The 22,265-nt window shown below is 37.2% G+C and overlaps 1 protein-coding gene across 1 annotated transcript in view; it reads left to right on the top strand.

The window, feature by feature from the left end:
• LOC128667056 (uncharacterized) overlaps nucleotides 1–22,265 on the top strand; it is a 342,615-nt gene that overhangs the window by 304,615 nt on the left and 15,735 nt on the right. The window contains exons 16-17 of the mRNA XM_053721939.1: nucleotides 6,123–6,146; nucleotides 13,230–13,253. Of these exons, the coding sequence (XP_053577914.1) occupies nucleotides 6,123–6,146; nucleotides 13,230–13,253 (48 nt within the window). The remainder of the gene's footprint in view (nucleotides 1–6,122; nucleotides 6,147–13,229; nucleotides 13,254–22,265) is intronic.

Raw genomic sequence — 22,265 nt, 5'->3', positions numbered from 1 at the left:
CTATTGTACCTGGTTAAAATAATTACAAAGTTGCCTGTAAAATAAATATTAATCCTAAAATAGCTACAATGTAATTATAATTTATATTGTAGCTATATTAGGGTTTATTTTACAGGTAAGTATTTAGCTTTAAATAGGAATAATTTATTTAAGAAGAGTTAATTAATTTCGTTAGATTTAAATTATATTTAACTTAGGGGGGTGTTAGTGTTAGGGTTAGACTTAGCTTTAGGGGTTAATACATTTATTAGAATAGCGGTGAGCTCCGGTCGGCAGATTAGGGGTTAATAATTGAAGTTAGGTGTCGGCGATGTTAGGGAGGGCAGATTAGGGGTTAATACTATTTATTATAGGGTTAGTGAGGCGGATTAGGGGTTAATAACTTTATAATAATAGCGGTGCGGTGTGCTCGGCAGATTAGGGGTTAATAAGTGTAGGTAGGTGGAGGCGACGTTGTGGGGGGCAGATTAGGGGTTAATAAATATAATATAGGGGTCGGCGGTGTTAGGGGCAGCAGATTAGGGGTACATAAGGATAATGTAAGTAGCGGCGGTTTACGGAGCGGCAGATTAGGGGTTAATAATTATATGCAGGGGTCAGCGATAGCGGGGGCGGAAGAATAGGGGTTAATAAGTGTAAGGTTAGGGGTGTTTAGACTCGGGGTACATGTTAGAGTGTTAGGTGCAGACGTAGGAAGTGTTTCCCCATAGGAAACAATGGGGCTGCGTTAGGAGCTGAACGCGGCTTTTTTGCAGGTGTTAGGTTTTTTTTCAGCTCAAACAGCCCCATTGTTTCCTATGGGGGAATCGTGCACGAGCACGTTTTTGAGGCTGGCCGCGTCCGTAAGCAACTCTGGTATCGAGAGTTGGAGTGGCGTTAAATTATGCTCTACGCTCCCTTTTTGGAGCCTAACGCTGACATTATATGGACTCTCAATACCAGAGTTATTTTTATGGTGCGGCAAGAAAAAAGCCGGCGTTAGCTACGCGGGTCGTTACCGACAAAACTCTAAATCTAGCCGTTAGGATTTATTTTTATTTCACAGGTAAGTTTGTATTTATTTTAACTAGGTAGACTAGTTAGTAAATAATTATTACCTATTTACTAACTACCTAGCTAAAATAAATACAAACTTACCCGTAAAATAAAACCTAAGCTACATTATACTAACACCTAACATTACAAAAAATAACAAACACTAAATCAATAAAAATAACAAAAGAAATGATCAAAAATAAAAAAGAATTACACCTAATCTAATAGCCCTATCACAATAAAAAAGCCCCCCCCCAATATAAAAAAAACCCCTAGCCTATAATAAACTGCCAATAGCCCTTAAAAGGGCCATTTGTAGGGCATTGCCCTGAGTTAAACAGCTCTATTACTTGTAAAAAAAAAATACCCCCCCAACAGTAAACCCACCACCCAACCAACCCCCCAAAATAAAAAAGCTTTCTTAATAAACCTAAGCTAACCATTGCCCTGAAAAGGGCATTTGTATGGGCATTGCCCTTAAAAGAGCATTTAGCTCTATTTAGAAAGCCCAAACCCTAAACTAAAAAATAAGCCCACCGAAAAAAAAATTAAAAAAACCTAACACTAACCACGGCGATCCACTAACCACGGCGATCCACTAACCACGGCGATCCACTTACAGTTGTTGAAGTCCCGCTTATTTTTGATCATTTCGTTTGTTATTTTTGTCATTTAGGTTTTTTTTGGTAATTAGATACATTTTGTAATTTTTAGAGTAGTGTTAGGATTTTTTAAATGTGTAGTTTGGTTTTATTTAATTGGTAGTTAGTTTAATTCTAGTTTAATAATTATATTAGTTTAATTTTTATTTTAAACTTGTTTTTTTAATTTGACAGTTAAGTTTTAATTTAATTTAAGATAGGGAAATTGTAATTTTAATATAAAGTTAGGGGGGCATTAGGTTTAGGGGTTAATAGTTTAAATTAGTTTATTTCATTGTGGGGGGGTCGGTTTAGGGGTTAATAGTTTATTTTAGTATATTTCGTTGTGGGGGGCTTGCGGTTTAGGGCTTATTAGGTTTATTATAGCGGCGGTGTGGGCGGACGGCAGATTAGGGGTTAATAATATTTAAATAGTGTTTGCGATGCGGGAGGGCGGTGGGTTAGGGGTTAATAGGTTTATTATAGTGGGGACAATGTCGGGGAGCGGCGGAATAGGGGTTAAAAACTTTTCTTAGTGGCGGCGATGTCAGGAGCGGCAGATTAGGGGTCAATGAGTTTAATATAGTGTTTGCGATGCGGGAGGGCCTCAGTTTAGGGGTTAATAGGTAGTTTATGGGTGTTAGTGTACTTTTTAACACTTTAGTTATGAGTTTTATGTTACAGCTTTATAGCATAAAACTCATAACTACTGACTTTAGATGGCGGTACAGATCTTGTCGGTATAGGGTGTACCACTCGCTTTTTTGGCCTTCCAGGAAAACTTGTAATACCGGCGCTATGGAAGTCCCATTCAAAAACGTCATTTTTAGGAGTGCGGTACTGACGTTGCACTACAGGCTACAAGGCTTGCGGTACCCCTATACTGACAAGACTTGTAATGGCAACGTTAGGGAAAATGAAGCGTTATGGGGCACAACGCTGCTATTTCCCTCATAACGCAAAACTCGTAATCGAGCTGACAGTAAACTATATGCTAAATCCAAAGTTTAACCGTGACTTAGATGGTGTCCAAACATAACAGTGCAAAGTACCACACAGCAGTTGGCATCACTTATTAATTAGTGACACCAAGCAGTATGGTGGTTGCCCAGAGGCAAAGTGCCAGCAAATTTGTTTGGAGTCCCAGCTTAGACTCATACTGAAGTTTCACCACCTTTGTTGAAGGCTGCAGCATACTTCAGTATTTACAGACATCAAGTAGAGAATCTATATTTATACCAAGAGATTAATTAGAATACCAGTGTTTTAATCTACTTTTTTTAAAAATATAGGAGTCCTTATTAGTGAGCTTTATTAAGCAGTTAGCCCAGACAATGTGACGCTAATTCTGTACACTCTAAAAACAGTCATTCATAATTAACTTTGCAAGCGTTTTTCAAATTCAAACTCTTTCAAATCTATTTGAAGACCCCCCCCAAATAAAGTAATTTATCGCAAAGTATTCAAGATAATTTTGTAGTGCAATAACCCCCGCCCCCCATCTATTTTCCAAAATTTTATAGGAAAATGTTTGGAATGATAAAATTCTAAATTTTGGACTAGTTAAAGGGATTGTAAAGTCCAAATTAAACTTTCATGATTCAGATAGGGCACATAATTTCAAACAACTTTCTAATTTACTTTTATCATCAAATTTGCTTTATTCTCTTGTTATTCTTAGTTGAAAGCTAAACCTAGGTAGGCTCTTGCTAATTTCTAAGCCCTTGAAGGCCGCCTCTTAGCTAAATGCATTTGACTATTGTTCACAGCTAGAGGGTGTTAGTTCATGTGTTTCATATAGATAACATTGTGCTCATGCACGTGAAGTTATTTAAGAGTCAGCACTAATTGCCTGAAATGCAAGTCTGTCAAATGATTTGAAATGAGGAGGCAGTCAGCAGAGACTTAGATACAAGGTAATTTAATGTTGTCATTTGAAATAGCTGTTTTTGCCTGTTGTAACCATCAATACTGAAAATATCAATACAGCAGTATTGGTAGCTGTGTAACCAAGAATGAGCAGTAGTGTTTCCTGCGGCTGCTTGTAATACAATTAAAGGGACAGTCTACACCAGAATTTGTATTGTTTAAAAAGATAGATAATCCCTTTATTACCCATTCCCTAGTTGTACACAGTTATATTAATACACGATTTACTTCTGTGATTACCTTGTATCTAAGTCTCTGCAAACTGCCCCCCTTATTTCAGTTCTTTTGACAGACATCCATTTTAGCCAATCAGAGCTGGCTCACCTGAACTCCACGTGCGTGAGCACAGTGTTATCTATATGACACACATGAACTAACACCATCTAGTGGTGAAAAACTGTCAAAATGCCCTGAGACAAGAGTCAGCCTTCAATGGCTTAGAAATTAGCATATGAACCTCCTAGGTTTAGCTTTAAACTAAGAATACAAGCGAACAAAGCAAAATTAGTGATAAAAGTAAATTGAAACATTGTGTAAAATTACATTCTCTATTTAAATCATTGAAGTTTATTTAAGACTAGACTGTCCCTTTAATTTTTATCTGCTGATGGCTTGAGTGCATTGTCTCTTTAATGTTTCATTTTAAAAAAATGCTTTCAAACAAATTAGGCAATAAACCTCAATACTAAATTAATTAGCCAGAATATTTTATTTGGCTGTGTATTGTTTGTTTCTAAGGGCTTCATTCTTTAAAGGACCCCTTTAATGAAAGATTCTTTAAAAAGATCAGTCAGTCCTAAATAGTCCTTCGCGGGATTCACTAAAGGCGAGTTTTAGTTTGAAGCGGTGTAACTTACATTTAAAAGGACATTAAACCCAAATTCAGATAGAGGAAACAAAATTTCAATTTACTTCTATTATCTAATTTGCTTAATTATTTAGATATCCTTTGTTGAAGAAATAGCAATGCACATAGGTGATCCAATTACACAAGGCATCTATGTGCAGCCACCAATCAGCAGCTATGGAGCTTATCTAGGTATGCTTTTCAGCAAAGGATATTAAAAGAATGAAGGAAATTAGATAATAGTAATAAATTAGAAACTTGTTTAAAATGACATGCTCTTTCTAAATCATGAAAGAAAAAATTTGGATTTCATGACCCTTTAAGTATACAAAGGTTAAGCACATACATACAATAAAGTGCTCAAGTAAATAAGCATTTAAAAAAAGTTAGTGCATAGCACTTCTTGGGGTTGGAACAGCCGTAAGGGTTTAGGCAAAGTGGGGTGAGAGGTGTAATTGCAACAGTGTTGCATTTTGTAGGAAGATTTTTTTACTTACCTTTATAAGGTCCCTACAGGAAGTCCTAGGGCTCTTGCTGCTGATCTGGCCGAAGATTCTTGCTTGTCCGGCCCTCCCTCCCTTTATAGTTGGATGGCGGTTTTGAGTATTATGTGTCTCCCATATGGGTAGTTTTAGGTAACACGACTGGGGTAGGGTTAAGATTGCACTTTTTAGGGTTAAGATTGCTAGCAAAAAGCGACAAGGAACTATGGACGCACTCAAAGCAGTTAGATCCTGTGAAACGCATTAGAACAAGCCCACCCAACCACGTTTGTGCATGTCCATAGTGCCTTGGCGCTTCTTGCTAACAATCTTACCGTGTAAACTCGTGGGAAAATAAGATGGGACTTTGTAGCGCACCTTGAAAGGAGTCTGATTATAGAAGTGACTCACTGAGGGGAAACCCTGCAGGACACAGAGTTCAGCCCACGGACACTTACCACACCCTGTACGTTGCTGATCATTAAGGGGTTAAGAGACTTTCCAATTATCTCCATTATGAAATTGTGCACACTTTTTGAGAAGGACCAGCTCCTACTAAGGCCTACTTTCCATTGAGGTGTTAAAGTTTGGAAACTGGTAGTAACATAAAAATTCTCCCCTGGACTGTAATGGCGATAAATGTTTTTATCACCAGTTTCTGCCTCAATAGAGCTAGGCCTCAGTATGGGCAAGAGTTCATATTGTATACTATTGCGTCTGTGATTGGCTTATGGCTGTCACATGATACAATGGGCATCAAATTGTAAGTAAATTTTGAAATTTATCATAAAGAAAAATCTAATAAGACTATCAGACTTAGTGATTTTGCATTGTCTTTTTGTTACGCTCCTGTTTGTATTTAAAGATTCTTTAATCAGCACATAAGTCAGATCACAGGTCGAGAACAGATATAAATGATTAAAAATGGAATCACTGCAATTATGAGTAGCACGTTCTAGAACGGAACAGCACACTGTTACTAACATAAGTTTATCTAAATATTTTTCTACAAAACTCTCCATTAAAAGTGTATGAGAATTTTCATAGATAAATCATTTGATAAGCTAAAGAATTTTCGCAGACGCTATAATTAGATGCAGGATAGAAAAAACAAATAATGGAATTGCACTGAAAACAATTTTAAAAAATCCTGAACAAATGTTTCTTTGCTTTTTGGGTTTTTTTTAGGAAAGAAAATGTTTGCTTGTTATGGTAAGTATTTTTTTTATAGCTGTGGAACATTATATTTTTCCATATAATTATACTTCTCACCACTTTAGCTGCATACTTTACTAGGGGCGGGGGAATGTTTTACAACATTCAAAAAATTAAACTTATTTTAACATATTTGTTCGTTCGTTTCAAATTTCAAATGTTTGTACAACATTCTAACAATTGTTTAATGTAATAATATTTCTAATGCTTTCCTTAAATGTAATATTCTATTCAAATTATGCAATATTCGAATTAGAAAAATCAGAATTTATATATTTAAAATAGTAATTCTAATGCTTTCTTTAAATAATGTAATATTTTAATTATGTAATATTCGAATTCGAAAAATTCGAATTGATATATTTGTATCTATTGGCTATCAATTTACTAAATTCCCTACCACATGAACTACTGAACTTCTGAATAGTATTTGTTAAATCAAATGTTACATTCGAAATTTCAAATGAAGACATTCAATCTAATTATAAACATTTGAATTCGAAAGTGACATTCGAAAACTGTAAATTGCATTAGATTGTAGAAATCCCCAGTAAAGACCTAGGGGTACATTTATTAAGCAGCGGTCTTAACTCGTCCGCCACCTCTGAGGTAGCAGACTGCAATCATCACGATCAGATGAGATCGGGATGATTGACACCCCCTGCTAGTGGCTGATTGGCCGCGAATGTGCAGGTAGCGGCATTGCACAAGCATTTCTTGTAAAATGCTTGTGCAATGATAAATGTCAATAGTGAAAAAGGGGTAGTGTACAAGCGCTAAGGTAATCCCCAAGCTGTATCCAAACAGAGATCCTAACCAACCTCCAAAAAATATGCACAAGTAGTAAGAAGTGAATACAGCGCCAACAAGAGGCCAAGGGATAAATATACTCACAGAGAGATAAAAGAAGATTATTTAATGAACCATGTTAAAAAGCATCAGTAATAAAAGACTATATATAAAAAATGTAAAAAGCACATATAAATAAAATTACTAATACAGGAATATTTTACAGAAGCGGCTCAAAGGGCCAAAGCTGATAATTACAATAAAAACAGAGGTAATAACAGGTGATCAGTGTGAGTGGTACACCAGAATAAGAGTGTATACTAATAAAACAGAATTAGCCTAAGTACAACTATAACAAGTGCATCAAGCAAAAAACTAATAATCAATAGTACAAACAATAGTGTTCAAAATTTTTTTCAAAAATAGTGTTCCAAAAAATAGAAAAATGCACTGCAGTGCAAAAAAAGGGGGGTAGCAAAATAATTGTATAGATACGATCAAATAGTGAGTGAGTGCAAATGGATATAAAAATGCTAGCTACTTAATCCAGTGAGGTTAAGATATAATTAAATAAAATACACAATATGCAATAACATAAAAAATAAAATACACAATATGCAATAACATAAAAAATAAAATATAATCCAAAAAAGTGTTCCAAAAAGTTGATCAACAAATGTTAGTGAAGAACAAAAATAAGTCAATCAAAACTAAAAAATAGAAAAAATGGGTGATGAAAAACAAGGTGAAAGTGATGAAATTGATTCCTTCCAATGTTAGTTACTTTAACAGATCCAAATTCCTGAGTGTGGTAGCTGAAGTAGCTGATTGGATCCTAGCACCTGTCAGCTGCTCCTATGGTATCCTAAAAAGTGTCCCTGTAAAAAAAGAAATTCACAACATAGTGTATCCAATATGAGAATGAAGTAAAGATTAAAATAAAATAAAATAATGCTTACCAATATGTCAACGAGTTTCTGCCCTCAAAAAAGGGCCTTTCTCAAGACTAGTACTTAGGCTAATTCTGTTTTATTAGTATACACTCTTATTCTGGTGTACCACTCACACTGATCACCTGTTATTACCTCTGTTTTTATTGTAATTATCAGCTTTGGCCCTTTGAGCCGCTTCTGTAAGATATTCCTGTATTTGTAATTTTATTTATATGTGCTTTTTACATTTTTTATATATAGTCTTTTATTACTGATGCTTTTTAACATGGTTCATTAAATAATCTTCTTTTATCTCTCTGTGAGTATATTTATCCCTTGGCCTCTTGTTGGTGCTGTATTCACTTCTTACTACTCAATGATAAATGTCGACAGTGTATGCTATTGGCATTTAGCAATGTCGGGTGGACATTTAATAAATCGGCCCCCTTATGTGTACCTATTTAGTTATTGGTTACCAAACTGAAGGTAATCTTGCGCTCCTGAATACAACAAAAGTTCTACCCAAGTTTTAACCCCTTAATGACAGCTGTGTGCCCTGTACATTGCTGGTCATTAAGGGTTTGTCTGTTTATAATAGCATGGGTCTTGCCCTCCCTCCCAAGACCGCGCTATAAAAAAAAACACACACACCCATAGAAAGACCAGTGATGTACAGGGTACGTCGCTGATCATTAAGGGGTTAAGAGACTTTCCAATTATCTCCATTATGAAATTGTGCACACTTTCTGAGAAGGCACCAACTCCTACTGGGTCCTAGTTTCCATTGTGGTGTAAAAGTTTTGAATCTGAAAAAATTCTCCCCTAGACTGTAATGACGATAAATGTTTTTATCACCAGTTTCCAAACTTTCTGCTTCAATGGTAAATAGGCCTCAGTATGGGCAAGAGTTCATATTCTATACTTATGAGTCTATGATTGGTTTATGGCTGTCACATGATTCAAGGGGCATCAAATTGTAAGTATATTTTAAAAGGTATCATAAAAAACATCTACTGCTCATTTAAAATTTAGACATGTGGCTAGATTTAGAGTTTTGTCGGTAACGACCCGCGTAGCTAACGCTGGCTTTTTTCCCCCCGCACCTTTTAAATACCACTGGTATTTAGAGTTCACAGAAGGGCTGCGTTAGGCTCCAAAAAGGGAGCGTAGAGCATATTTACCGCCACTGCAACTCTCAATACCAGCGGTGCTTACGGACGCGGCCAGCTTCAAAAACGTGCTCATGCACGATTCCCCCATAGAAAACAATGGGGCTGTTTGAGCTGAAAAAAAAACTAACACCTGCAAAAAAGCAGCGTTCAGCTCCTAACGCAGCCCCATTGTTTCCTATGGGGAAACACTTCCTATGTCTGCACCTAACACCCTAACATGTACCCCGAGTCTAAACACCCCTAACCTTACACTTATTAACCCCTAATCTGCCGACCCCGCTATCGCTGACCCCTGCATTTTTTTTTAACCCCTAATCTGCCGCTCCGTACACCGCCGCAACCTACATTATACCTATGTACCCCTAATCTGCTGCCCCTAACACCGCCGACCCCTATATTATATTTATTAACCCCTAATCTGCCCCCCACAACGTCGCCGCCAGCTACCTACAATAATTAACCCCTAATCTGCCGACCGGACCTCACCGCTACTATAATAAATGTATTAACCCCTAATCCGCCTCACTAACCCTATAATAAATAGTATTAACCCCTAATCTGCCCTCCCTAACATCGCTGACACCTAACTTCAAGTATTAACCCCTAATCTGCCGACCGGACCTCACCGCTACTCTAATAAATGTATTAACCCCTAAAGCTAAGTCTAACCCTAACACTAACACCCCCCTAAATTAAATATAATTTAAATCTAACGAAATAATTAACTCTTATTAAATAAATTATTCCTATTTAAAGCTAAATACTTACCTGTAAAATAAACCCTAATATAGCTACAATATAAATTATAATTATATTGTAGCTATTTTAGGATTAATATTTATTTTACAGGCAACTTTGTAATTATTTTAACCAGGTACAATAGCTATTAAATAGTTAATAACTATTTAATAGCTACCTAGATAAAATAATTACAAAATTACCTGTAAAATAAATCCTAACCTAAGTTACAATTAAACCTAACACTACACTATCAATAAATTAATTAAATAAAATACCTCCAATTAAATCTAACACTACACTATCAATAAATTAATTACATGAAATACCTACAAATAAATACAATTAAATAAACTAACTAAAGTACAAAAAATAAAAAAAGCTAAGTTACAAAAAATAAAAAAATTAATTACAAACATAATAAAAATATTACAACAATTTTAAGCTAATTACACCTACTCTAAGCCCCCTAATAAAATAACAAAGCCCCCCAAAATAAAAAAATGCCCTACCCTATTCTAAAATTAAAATAGAAAAGCTCTTTTACCTTACCAGCCCTTAAAAGGGCCTTTTGCGGGGCATGCCCCAAAGAATTCAGCTCTTTTGCCTGAAAAAAAAAACACAATACCCCCCCCCCAACATTACAACCCACCACCCACATACCCCTAATCTAACCCAAACCCCCCTTAAATAAACCTAACACTAAGTCCCTGAAGATCTTCCTACCTTATCTTCACCACACCGGGTATCATCGATCCGTCCAGGCTCCGAAATCTTCATCCAAGCGCAAGCGGCATCTTCTATCTTCATCCGATGACGAGCGGCTCCATCTTCAAGACCTCCGGCGCGGATCCACCCTCTTCTTCCGACGTCCTAAGTCCGAATGAAGGTTCCTTTAAATGACGTCATCCAAGATGGCGTCCCTCGAATTCCGATTGGCTGATAGGATTCTATCAGCCAATCGGAATTAAGGTAGGAAAAATCTGATTGGCTGATGGAATCAGCCAATCAGATTCAAGTTCAATCTGATTGGCTGATCCAATCAGCCAATCAGATTGAGCTCGCATTCTATTGGCTGATCGGAACAGCCAATAGAATGCGAGCTCAATCTGATTGGCTGATTCAATCAGCCAATCAAATGTTCCATACCTTAATTCCGATTGGCTGATAGAATCCTATCAGCCAATCGGAATTCGAGGGATGCCAACTTGGATGGCGTCATTTAAAGGAACCTTCATTCGGACTTAGGACGTCGGAAGAAGAGGATGGATCCGCGCCGGTGGTCTTGAAGATGGAGCCGCTCGTCATCGGATGAAGATAGAAGATGCCGCTTGGATGAAGATGGTTGCCGGTCCGGATCTCCTCTTCTGCCCGGATAGGATGAAGACTTTGGAGCCTCTTCTAGACTTCTTCTTGCCGCTTGATAGAAGACTTCAGCCGGATGATGGATCTCCAGCCCCCGCTTGGGCTTGGATGAAGATTTCGGAGCCTGGACGGATCGGTGATACCCAGTGTGGTGAAGACAAGGTAGGAAGATCTTCAGGGGCTTAGTGTTAGGTTTATTTAAGGGGGGTTTGGGTTAGATTAGGGGTATGTGGGTGGTGGGTTGTAATGTTGGGGGGGTATTGTGTTTTTTTTTCCAGGCAAAAGAGCTGAATTCTTTGGGGCATGCCTGGCAAAAGGCCCTTTTAAGGGCTGGTAAGGTAAAAGAGCTTTTCTATTTTAATTTTAGAATAGGGTAGGGCATTTTTTTATTTTGGGGGGCTTTGTTATTTTATTAGGGGGCTTAGAGTAGGTGTAATTAGCTTAAAATTGTTGTAATATTTTTATTATGTTTGTAATTAATTTTTTTATTTTTTGTAACTTAGCTTTTTTATTTTTTGTACTTTAGTTAGTTTATTTAATTGTATTTATTTGTAGGCATTTCATGTAATTAATTTATTGATAGTGTAGTGTTAGATTTAATTGTAGGTATTTTATTTAATTAATTTATTGATAGTGTAGTGTTAGGTTTAATTGTAACTTAGGTTAGGATTTATTTTACAGGTAATTTTGTAATTATTTTAACTAGGTAGCTATTAAATAGTTATTAACTATTTAATAGCTATTGTACCTGGTTAAAATAAATACAAAGTTGCCTGTAAAATAAATATAAATCCTAAAATAGCTACAATATAATTATAATTTATATTGTAGCTATATTAGGGTTTATTTTACAGGTAAGTATTTAGCTTTAAATAGGAATAATTTATTTAATAAGAGTTAATTTATTTCGTTAGATTTAAATTATATTTAACTTAGGGGGGTGTTAGTGTTAGGGTTAGACTTAGCTTTAGGGGTTAATAAATTTATTATAGTCCGGTCGGCAGATTAGGGGTTAATACTTGAAGTTAGGTGTCGGCGATGTTAGGGAGGGCAGATTAGGGGTTAATACTATTTATTATAGGGTTATTGAGGCGGGAGTGAGGCGGATTAGTGGTTAATAACTTTATTATAGTAGCGGTGAGGTCCGGTCGGCAGATTAGGGGTTAATAATTGTAGGTAAGGTAGCAGCGACGTTGGGGGCGGCAGATTAGGGGTTAATAAATATAATATAGGGGTCGGCGGTATTAGGGGTAGCAGATTAGGGGTACATAGGGATAACGTAGGTGGCGGCGGTGTGCGGTCGGCAGATTAGGGGTTAAAATTTTTTATTAGAGTGGCGGCGATGTGGGGGGACCTCGGTTTAGGGGTGCATAGGTTAGTGTACTTTAGAGCACAGTAGTTAAGAGCTTTATGAACCGGCGTTAGCCCAGAAAGCTCTTAACTCCTGGCTTTTTTCTGCGGCTGGAGTTTTGTCGTTAGATTTCTAACGCTCACTTCAGCCAAGACTCTAAATACCGGCGTTAGAAAGATCCCATTGAAAAGATAGGATACGCAAATGGCATAGGGGGATCTGCGGTATGGAAAAGTCGTGGCTGCAAAGTGAGCGTTAGACCCTTACCTACAAGACTCTAAATACCAGCGGTAGCCCAAAACCAGCGTTAGGAGCTTTTAAGGCTGGTTTTGACGGCTAACGCCAACCTCTAAATCTAGCCGTAAGTGATTTTGCATTGTCTATTTATTATGCACTTGTACTTAATGGGCCTTTTAATCAGTGCATAGGTCAGATCACAGGTTGAGAACAATTATAAATAATCAAAAATTAAATCACTACGATTATGAGTAGTACGTTCTAGAACGGAACAGCACACAGTTAACTAACATAAATAAGGGATTACAATCCTTTAGAAAAGTTTATCTAATTTGTTTTCTACAAAACTCACCATTAAAAGTCTATGAGCATTTTTCTAGATAAATCAGTTGATAAGCTAAAAATTTTCCTTGACCCTATAATTAGATACAGGATAGATATTTGTACTGAAAACAATTAAGAAAATCCTAAAAAATATGTTTTTTGTTTTTTTTAGAAAAGAAGAAGCTTGTTTATTACAGTAAGTATTATGTTTTCCATTGTAGAACATATATATACATTTCTCATCACTTTAGCTGCATAAGTACATATGTCCCCATATTACACTGATAAAAGTGGGAAAAACGCTTTGAATTCTACCATTATGGTATTGTATATGAGGTAAGGGTAACAGTGGTATAGTACAGGGGTCAAGTCCCATAAAAAAACAGTGTGGGAACTCAGCAACTACCCCCTCACAGTTATTATTGTGTTATATACACACACACTTACATACACACACTGTATTTATTTGCCTATATCTATACACTCTGGTTAATGAAAGGAAATTAAAACCAATGAAGTGCAAAATGGTTGTCTTTGGATGGACAACCATGGTTACATTTTTACATGGCAGGGGTGAAATTTCTATTTGTAATTTGGATTCAACTGATATTGACACTGAGAAGCCAGACACACACTTTTTAGAATATATGAAGAAGCATTTGTATATAGATGATGTTGAATAATCCAAAAAGTTAAGAGCCTTAGTACATTTTTAGGAGATGTTACTCCCTGGCCCTCAGGATGTGTAAGGCTCTGTAATGTATAAACATCTGATATCATGATCGTGATAAGGTTTGTGTGTGCACAAAGAAACAATGTGATTTAAAGTAAAATTATGGTCACAAGGCATCTGGGTGTCATTTTCTTTTACCATTAACACCTATATCAAGTATATGTGAAACAAGTTACACTGGCAGAGGAAGCAGGAGGCACAAGGCAAAGTAACATTGAAAGCAAAAGAGGTCAGCTTGTACTTTGGGATGAAACTGGTAAGGTTGGATCTGCAGCAAATACATTATTTTGCACAGGTTAGCATTCTGCATAGAACCTGGCCTGCTTACCATAAATTCATAGATTCATAGACATACATAGACATAAATTCATAGACATACAGACAACAAAATAGATAAACAGACAGTACATACTACTGGTGTATAAAATAAAGTAATTGGGCTTATCCTACTTCATGAGGTTTCACAACATGAAGTAGGATAAATTGCAAGGACTAATTTTCATTTGTGTGTACACATGTATTTCCCTTGCAAGCATCATTCCAGCTATCTTTAGAAGAACTGAATGGAATGCTAATCAGAGAGGAAGCTGGAAGGACATGACTCTTCCTTGCTTGATGAGCACATTTTTTCTTTGGTGAAACACTGAACTTTTTAAAAACAACTTTAAAATAACTAAACTAGACACACATGCACTCCTGTTGTTTAACCCCTTCCTGTCGTTAGGATTTTCCATGCTGTCCTAATCGCACTGGGCTTTAGCGCCATTAGGATGACAGGGAATGTCCTAGCTGTTCTGTTGTCCTGAAGCCATAATGGCTTCCTACCTGGGATTGTCGGCTGAAGGGTATGCCTAGCTTCACAGGCACTCCCCCCTGACCCAATCCCATCATTGAAATCACGTGATCACATGTATGATTGCGTGATTTCAATTCTTTACTTATTTGTTTACATTGTAACTTTGTTCTGATGTAACAAGTAAGTACCTGCAGGTAAGGGTTAATGTCAAGACCCAGGGTGTCCATACTTTGTTTTTAACTCACATGGTGCATAGCCAGCTTACCTTCAGTTCCTTATACCCTCCTCCTTCTCCCCTTCTTCCTTTCCAGGGCAGGCTCAGGCCTCTGTGACAGAGGAGGAGTCTGGAATTGCTGTCAAACACTAAGTCTCACCCACTTAAGGTGGAATAGTCCTATTTCTGCTGAGGGGAGCTAAATAACCCTATAGCAAGCCATACACCTCCTACACCACACACCAGCTACTCCCACCAGTACCAGTAGTGTTTACTGAAGCATTTCTGTTCTCTTTCCATGGCGAAATTAGTTCCACCTGCAAAAATAGTGCAGGAACTCTGTTCCTATGCGTTCCCACTGGACTTGACCCCTGGTATAGTAGTGTATGTGAGAAGGGGGTGACACTGTCCCATTATATGCTATGATAGATGTTTGCAGTGTGAGTTTATGCTGCATCACCTCCCCTGAGGAGCAGTAAATCTAATGTTCTATTTGTATGTAGAGTTATAACATTCTCTTTTATATTTTAGCTACTGAAGATAAGTTTTTATCCGACAATGGTTTCCTTCCCTTTACAGGAAAGTTGCTGAATATAAGTTTGCTGGTTAACTGTTATGTCATGCCCAGAGTCAGCTTGTTAGGTAATCTAAGTGCGCCTGACAGTAATCCCCCTAAAGGGGGCCATAAAGTGTTACTATCTAGGGCACAGGTGGAATTTCAAGATCATGACTGGGGTGATCTAGGGGGAATAGTGTTAACAGGCAAAGCAGTAAAACTGCATCAAGCAAATGTAAATAATAGTGTATTATGGGGTAAAAGGAGAAAGGTACAGGGTGAGTTGAGCAAACTACCATTCCTTATTGTGAGAAACCAGTAAAAAAAAAAACATCTGCACAGAAACTTGCATTTCTAATTGGAGAGCCACTTAAAGAAAAAAAATAAAACTTAATTGAAAAACAAATAGTTATGCTCGACCATTAAAGGGTATATTGTGGATGTTCGCACTTCAAGTTTTTACATCAAACTACATTCCAAAGTACAGTTACACTCATAACACTATCTGATAAAAATATTGCACAAAAAAGTTATATGGGCTCAAAAATATGAGGTCTCAGGTGTTAGAAGAAAAAAACAAGACTGCAGAGGGCTTTAACATAGAGATACATACATATACATACATAATTACGTATGTATGTATGTATGTGTGTGTGTGTGTATATATATATATATATATATATATATATATGTCTGTGTACATATGCACTTATGTATTTACATGTGTATATATGTATTTACAGACATATACACATATACAATATTCATTTTTAATAAAGTGTTATAATGTGTATTTACTATAAATATTTCATATTCCAATGTTCTGTACATAGCAAAATATGTTCTAAGTATTTATAAATAGATATTCCTATATATATCTATATATATATATATATATATATATATATATATATATATATATATATATATAACCAAAAAACATGCTATATATATAATTAAGAAGAACAGTATGTCCAAGCCAGCACACACACACACCTATCCTAGGATAGTTAATCAATCCTGGAATGAAATTACATGAGCAAGGTACGATTGTCCCAAGGTGACAGGTACCCCCATCCCAGAGATAACCCTAATACATAGCATATATCAGATGAAACCAATTTATTAATATGTGCAATTACTCAAACATAAGTGACAGATATAATGGACTAATCGCCAATAAACAAACCTATACAGTTAATAACTAACAACCAATGGACATTAGATCCTGTATAATGATACCCCTAAAAAAACTGTCGGGGGCTAGTGTAGTCCATATACAGCATTTGTAATTTCAAATCCAGTATCAATGATAGAGGATATTGCGTAGCAGTCACACATAGACCTTGATCCGTACTAACAATCCATCCATTCTCATTAGTTATATGTAGCCATAATGGGATAATGTTAGTAATAATGGTCAAGAATCATTCACATACAATGATGAGATATGGCAATGAAATGGCAACAGACTTTAAGCAAGGCATGCAGGTGTAAAGCAATAGTAGAGCCAGTTGATCACAGTCAATCACACACCCACTACAGGGACCGCTGATGATATCAAGTATTCATATTATGTCCCACGTAGCCACGACAATCACTTAACCCCTTCTGGGTACCACCTCCTGAGGGACGTACCCTCGCCCAGGGACCCTAATTTCTGGGGTATGTGTCAGCATAATATTTCTTACCAATCTTCACAGCAAGTAGTTCCCGCTGCAGTCCCACTTACTACGTGCGTCCCGTGGTGTGGTGTGTTAGCGAAGTTGCTCCCCTGTTGTACCTTGCTGGCCCTAATGACCTCCAATCGTATGTTCATGTGTGGCAATCTTACAGGTGCTTCATATAGCCAAAGGAAAACAGAAATAGTCCGGTAGGCCTAACTGGAACAATACACATCAATTCAAAAACGCAACACGTGTTTCGCCGCTGGGCACATTCTGTGCGGCCTTCTCAAGAGTAACTTCCACTCTGATGGTAATCCCTCCCGGGAATTTAAACTCTATTACAAAGGTTCCTATGTGATTATTAACTGTTAAGTGTCCATAATAACGTAACGGTACAACTATTACCTTTTTCTTAGTAACACAAATATCGCAAACATATGATGAGCAAATTTTGTATAATATATGCAAGAAATATGCCCTATATTAATTATATTATAAATACTGATTTAAAAACCATTGGATTGGAATTAATAAATTTGCAAGGAAGAGGAGGAGATGTAGATAGATGTTTATTACAAACAGAGTGTAAATGGATCTATAATCTTGGGAGTTTAAAACCCAATGGCCTTAATGAAGAGATACATTTTGCTCCTTTCCTAGGTTAATATTAAAATATTAATATATTGATTCCCCTGCCCCCTCATGATAGGTATTCCAAATATAATTAATATAGAGCATATTTCTTGCATAATATTGCACTGTTAAATCATTAAACCTAAGATCAATAAATACTGCTAATATAGATAGGCATTAGGACTATGATCAAAATAGGACATGTTTTCTGTCAAGCGTTGCATTTTATGATCACTAATTTGGGGGTTGAAAAATTGTATTATTGATTGATTTAAATTGAATACTAGTTTCCTTGACAGATCCCACATCCCAGAGATATAAATAAATGTATAAAAATATATTATACAAAATGTGTCCAGCATATGTTTGCGATATTTGTGTTACTAAGAAAAAGGTAATAGTTGTACCTATACGTTATTATGGACACTTAACAGTTAATAATCACATAGGAACCTTTGTAATAGAGTTTAAATTCCCAGGAGGGATTACCATCAGACGGAAAGTTACGCTTGAGAAAGCCGCACAGAATGTGCCCAGCGGCGAAACACGTGTTGCGTGTTTGAATTGATGTGTATTGTTCTGGTTAGGCCTACCGGACTATTTCTGTTTTCCTTTGGCTATATGGAGCACCTGTAAGATTGCCCCACATGAACATACGATTGGAGGTCATTAGGGCCAGCAAGGTACAACAGGGGAGCAACTTCGCTAACACACCACACCACGGGACGCACGTAGTAAATGGGACTGCAGCGGGAACTACCCGCTGTGAAGATTGGTAAAAAATATTATGCTGACACATACCCCAGAAATTAGGGTCCCTTGGGCGAGGGTACGTCCCTCAGGAGGTGGTACCCAGAAGGGGTTAAGTGATTGTCGTGGCTACGTGGGACATAATATGAATACTTGATATCATCAGTGGTCCCTGTAGTGGGTGTGTGATTGACTGTGATCAACTGGCTCTACTATTGCTTTACACCTGCATGCCTTGCTAAAAGTCTGTTGCCATTTCATTGCCATATCTCATCATTGTACGTGAATGATTCTTGACCATTATTACTAATATTATCTCATTATGGCTACATATAACTAATGAGAATGGATGGATTTTTAGTACGGATCAAGGTCTATGTGGGACTGCTATGCAATATCCTCTATCATTGATACTGGATTTGGAATTAAAAATGCTGTATATGGACTACACTAGCCCCCGACAGTTTTTTAGGGGTATCATTATACAGGATCCAATGGCCATTGGTTGTTAGTTATTAACTGTATAGGTTTGTTTATTGGCGATTATTCCATTATATCTGTCACTTATGTTTGAGTAATTGCACATATTAATACATTTGTTTCATCTGATATATGCTATGTATCGGGGTTATCTCTGGGATGGGGGTACCTGTCACCTTGGGACAATCTTACCTTGCTCATGTAATTTCATTGCAGGATTGATTAACTATCTGTTAGATGTTGTTTTTAGAGGGGGACTCATCACAACACAGCGATGCCAACTTGCCCGGGGGACTGATAACCTCCGTCAAATGGATGCTGACTTTTTATCTCTTTGCGCGCTAAACCAGACAGGACTACAATACATGTCTGGAGGGGTTATCACAACTGCCGGAAGGTCTTTAACCTCCGCAAACCTGCGCCTCCATCGCAGGAACCCCTTAACCCTTTATGATATATAACCAACACCTATTATAAGACTAAATTTAGGTTCAGATTCACAGAGGGAAAGTATAGTAAAAAAACACTCATCCACTTACCCCGTGCAAATTCCAGGAACTGACACCAGAATTGTTAGATGTTGTTTTTAGAGGGGGACAGTGTCAGTCAGGGCTTGGCCTGGAACACACCTTATCAGCTGGAAATGACTGTATTTGATGAGGATATCCACGAGAATAGAATTCAGACCACACAGCAATGAGTCTAATGGCCATTGGTTGTTAGTTATTAACTGTATAGGTTTGTTTATTGGCGATTATTCCATTATATCTGTCACTTATGTTTGAGTAATTGCACATATTAATAAATTTGTTTCATCTGATATATGCTATGTATTAGGGTTATCTCTGGGATGGGGGTACCTGTCACCTTGGGACAATCATACCTTGCTCATGTAATTTCATTGCAGGATTGATTAACTATCTGTTAGATGTTGTTTTTAGAGGGGGACCGTGTCAGTCAGGGCTTGGCCTGGAACACACCTTATCAGCTGGAAATGACTGTATTTGATGAGGATATCCACGAGAATAGAATTCAGACCACACAGCAATGAGTCTAAAAATGATTATGTTTATTGAAAGACACACAACATGTCTTATAGACAGCAAGTACAGCATACAGGGTTAACATGATGACACGTTATGACTGCGTCATATCATACCATATTTCATGAACAAAAGAAGCTTATTAAAATATATGAGAGAAAGAGGAGTATGAAGAGTATTTCTTATAACAGTAGCAAAGATACATCTGTACTCCTATTTCAGCTTAGAGCAAGGTCATTTGGGCCTCTAACCTAGATAACGGACTTCCGGGCGTCTTGCCAGGAATCTTTTGCAAGGCCAATATTACAAATACAATTCTTACTAACTTCAGCATATTTCTCACTACATAATAACTGCTATAATAAAAGATTCATTAGACAAGATGGATGTCTAAGACAAAATGGCAGCAAAGAACAAGATGACGCTAGTCATGCTAACAATTCCTAACATACCACCCTTTTATTCTAACAGAATAACACAAAAATAGAAAAGTACAGAAAACGGGGAAAGCCTTTAACAACAATATAAGTCTAATACTACGGTAACGTGATTCTATGTGAGAATACTATAGAGAAAAGATATTCACATGTCGTGGTATAATGTTATAGGCTAATAGGGCACAATTTGTCACTGCACATAGGTGCGGCCTCTCCAATATGCTCCGTCTACCTTCCAGCATCCCAAAACTACCGATCCACCTGCACAAAGACCCAACCAGCCCCCTATCTACCCCCAAACAACGCTACATCCTTTTATTTCTCCACCTGCATTGCTAGCACCCCCCAATATGTCCAACAGTTCTTTCTCCACAGTAAAGCATGACATGGTAACAGTACAACTGTCTCTAGGTGGCCTCCGATCACTTTAAGAACAGTCTTTGTCCTCTTAGAGTGCTCCACCTTCCTCAGACACTTTGCTTTAATACAGTTCTTTTGCAGTAGGGGTGCTTATCCAGTGTTCTTGCACAGTGAGATGCTGGAAATCTGATGGTTTGTTCATGGGGTAGACAAGGTAGCCAGTGGATCCCCATAGCAAGCAGACACTCGAGTCAGAAGGAGTCTGAGAAGGAAACAAAAACAGCACAAGATGAGTACACACCCCAATACAATCACAATTATGTCCAAGTAAAACTTCTTTCATCTTTTTTTAAGCATCACAATTTCTTTAGCTTAACTCATCCTATGTCATTTAAAACCAAAAAAACATTGTGGCTATATAATACAAACTAAATACATTGAACTTTTACAGAGAATAACTTACAGCTTCTCTATACAATTTAAATGATACTTCATTAATACTAAGCAAGTGAAAACTGCTAGACTTGAGCAAGAGGCTGAATGGCTATGCTAAAACTTATGCTAAGGCCTGCCCTGTAGCAAAAATGAAAAAATAAAACAGTCAATAAAAATATTTTCTCTAAAATGAATTTCTTTACACTTTCTCTTAGAACTACTAAAACAAATAACCTAGTGTTGCTTTATTCTGCAAACCTACTATCTGTAATGTTTATAATTCTCCAACTATTATCCTAATAGTCAACAATCTCATCTATTTGATATAAACACTGTTAGTTTACTAATTATTTTATGCAACCTAAATTCTCTCACACTCCTGTATAAGGAAAGAATACAATCATAACATTATTTAAAACTACAAAATCTTTTAAAGGTAAACACATCTTTATGGAAAAATAATTCCTTTCATTGAGAAACCTCTGGAACTACAAAATTCAAATTGCAGATACCATACCAATTAATAAAAGGGAAAAATACATTTGCTTTCATAAACTATAATTATGCTACTCCCTAAAATAAATATTTCTCTGTATAATTAATACAAACTTCTAGCTGAGACATACAGGCCCATTTATCAAGCTTCGTACGGGGCCGTAGGAGGGCCGTGTTTCTGGTGAGTCTTCAGACTCGCCAGAAACACAACTTATGAAGCAGCGGTCTAAAGACCACTGCTCCATAACCCTGTTCGCCAGCTCTGAGCAGGCGGACAGGAATCGGCAGAAATCAACCTGATCGAATACGATCGGGTTGATTGACACCTCCCTGCTGGCGGCCGATTGGCCGCGAGTCAGCAGGGGGCGGCGTTGCACCAGCAGCTCTTGTGAGCTGCTGGTGCAATGTTAAATGCGGAGTGCCTATTGCTCTCCGCATTTAGCGAGGTCTTGCGGACCTGATCCACAGTGTCGGATCAGGTCCGCAACACCTTTGATAAATTGGGGCCATAGCCTCATTGCGTTCCATAGGGTGAAGGGTCTAAAATATTCTGATATATTGCAGCATTTTCTTTAAACTATAAAGGTGCAAGCATATTTTTTATACTCA

Source organism: Bombina bombina, chromosome 7 (genome assembly GCF_027579735.1).
Source record: "Bombina bombina isolate aBomBom1 chromosome 7, aBomBom1.pri, whole genome shotgun sequence".
NCBI classification, from domain to species: domain Eukaryota; kingdom Metazoa; phylum Chordata; class Amphibia; order Anura; family Bombinatoridae; genus Bombina; species Bombina bombina.
The sequence above is the reverse complement of the archived record's forward strand: the minus strand, read 5'-3'. Positions and strand labels throughout refer to the sequence as shown.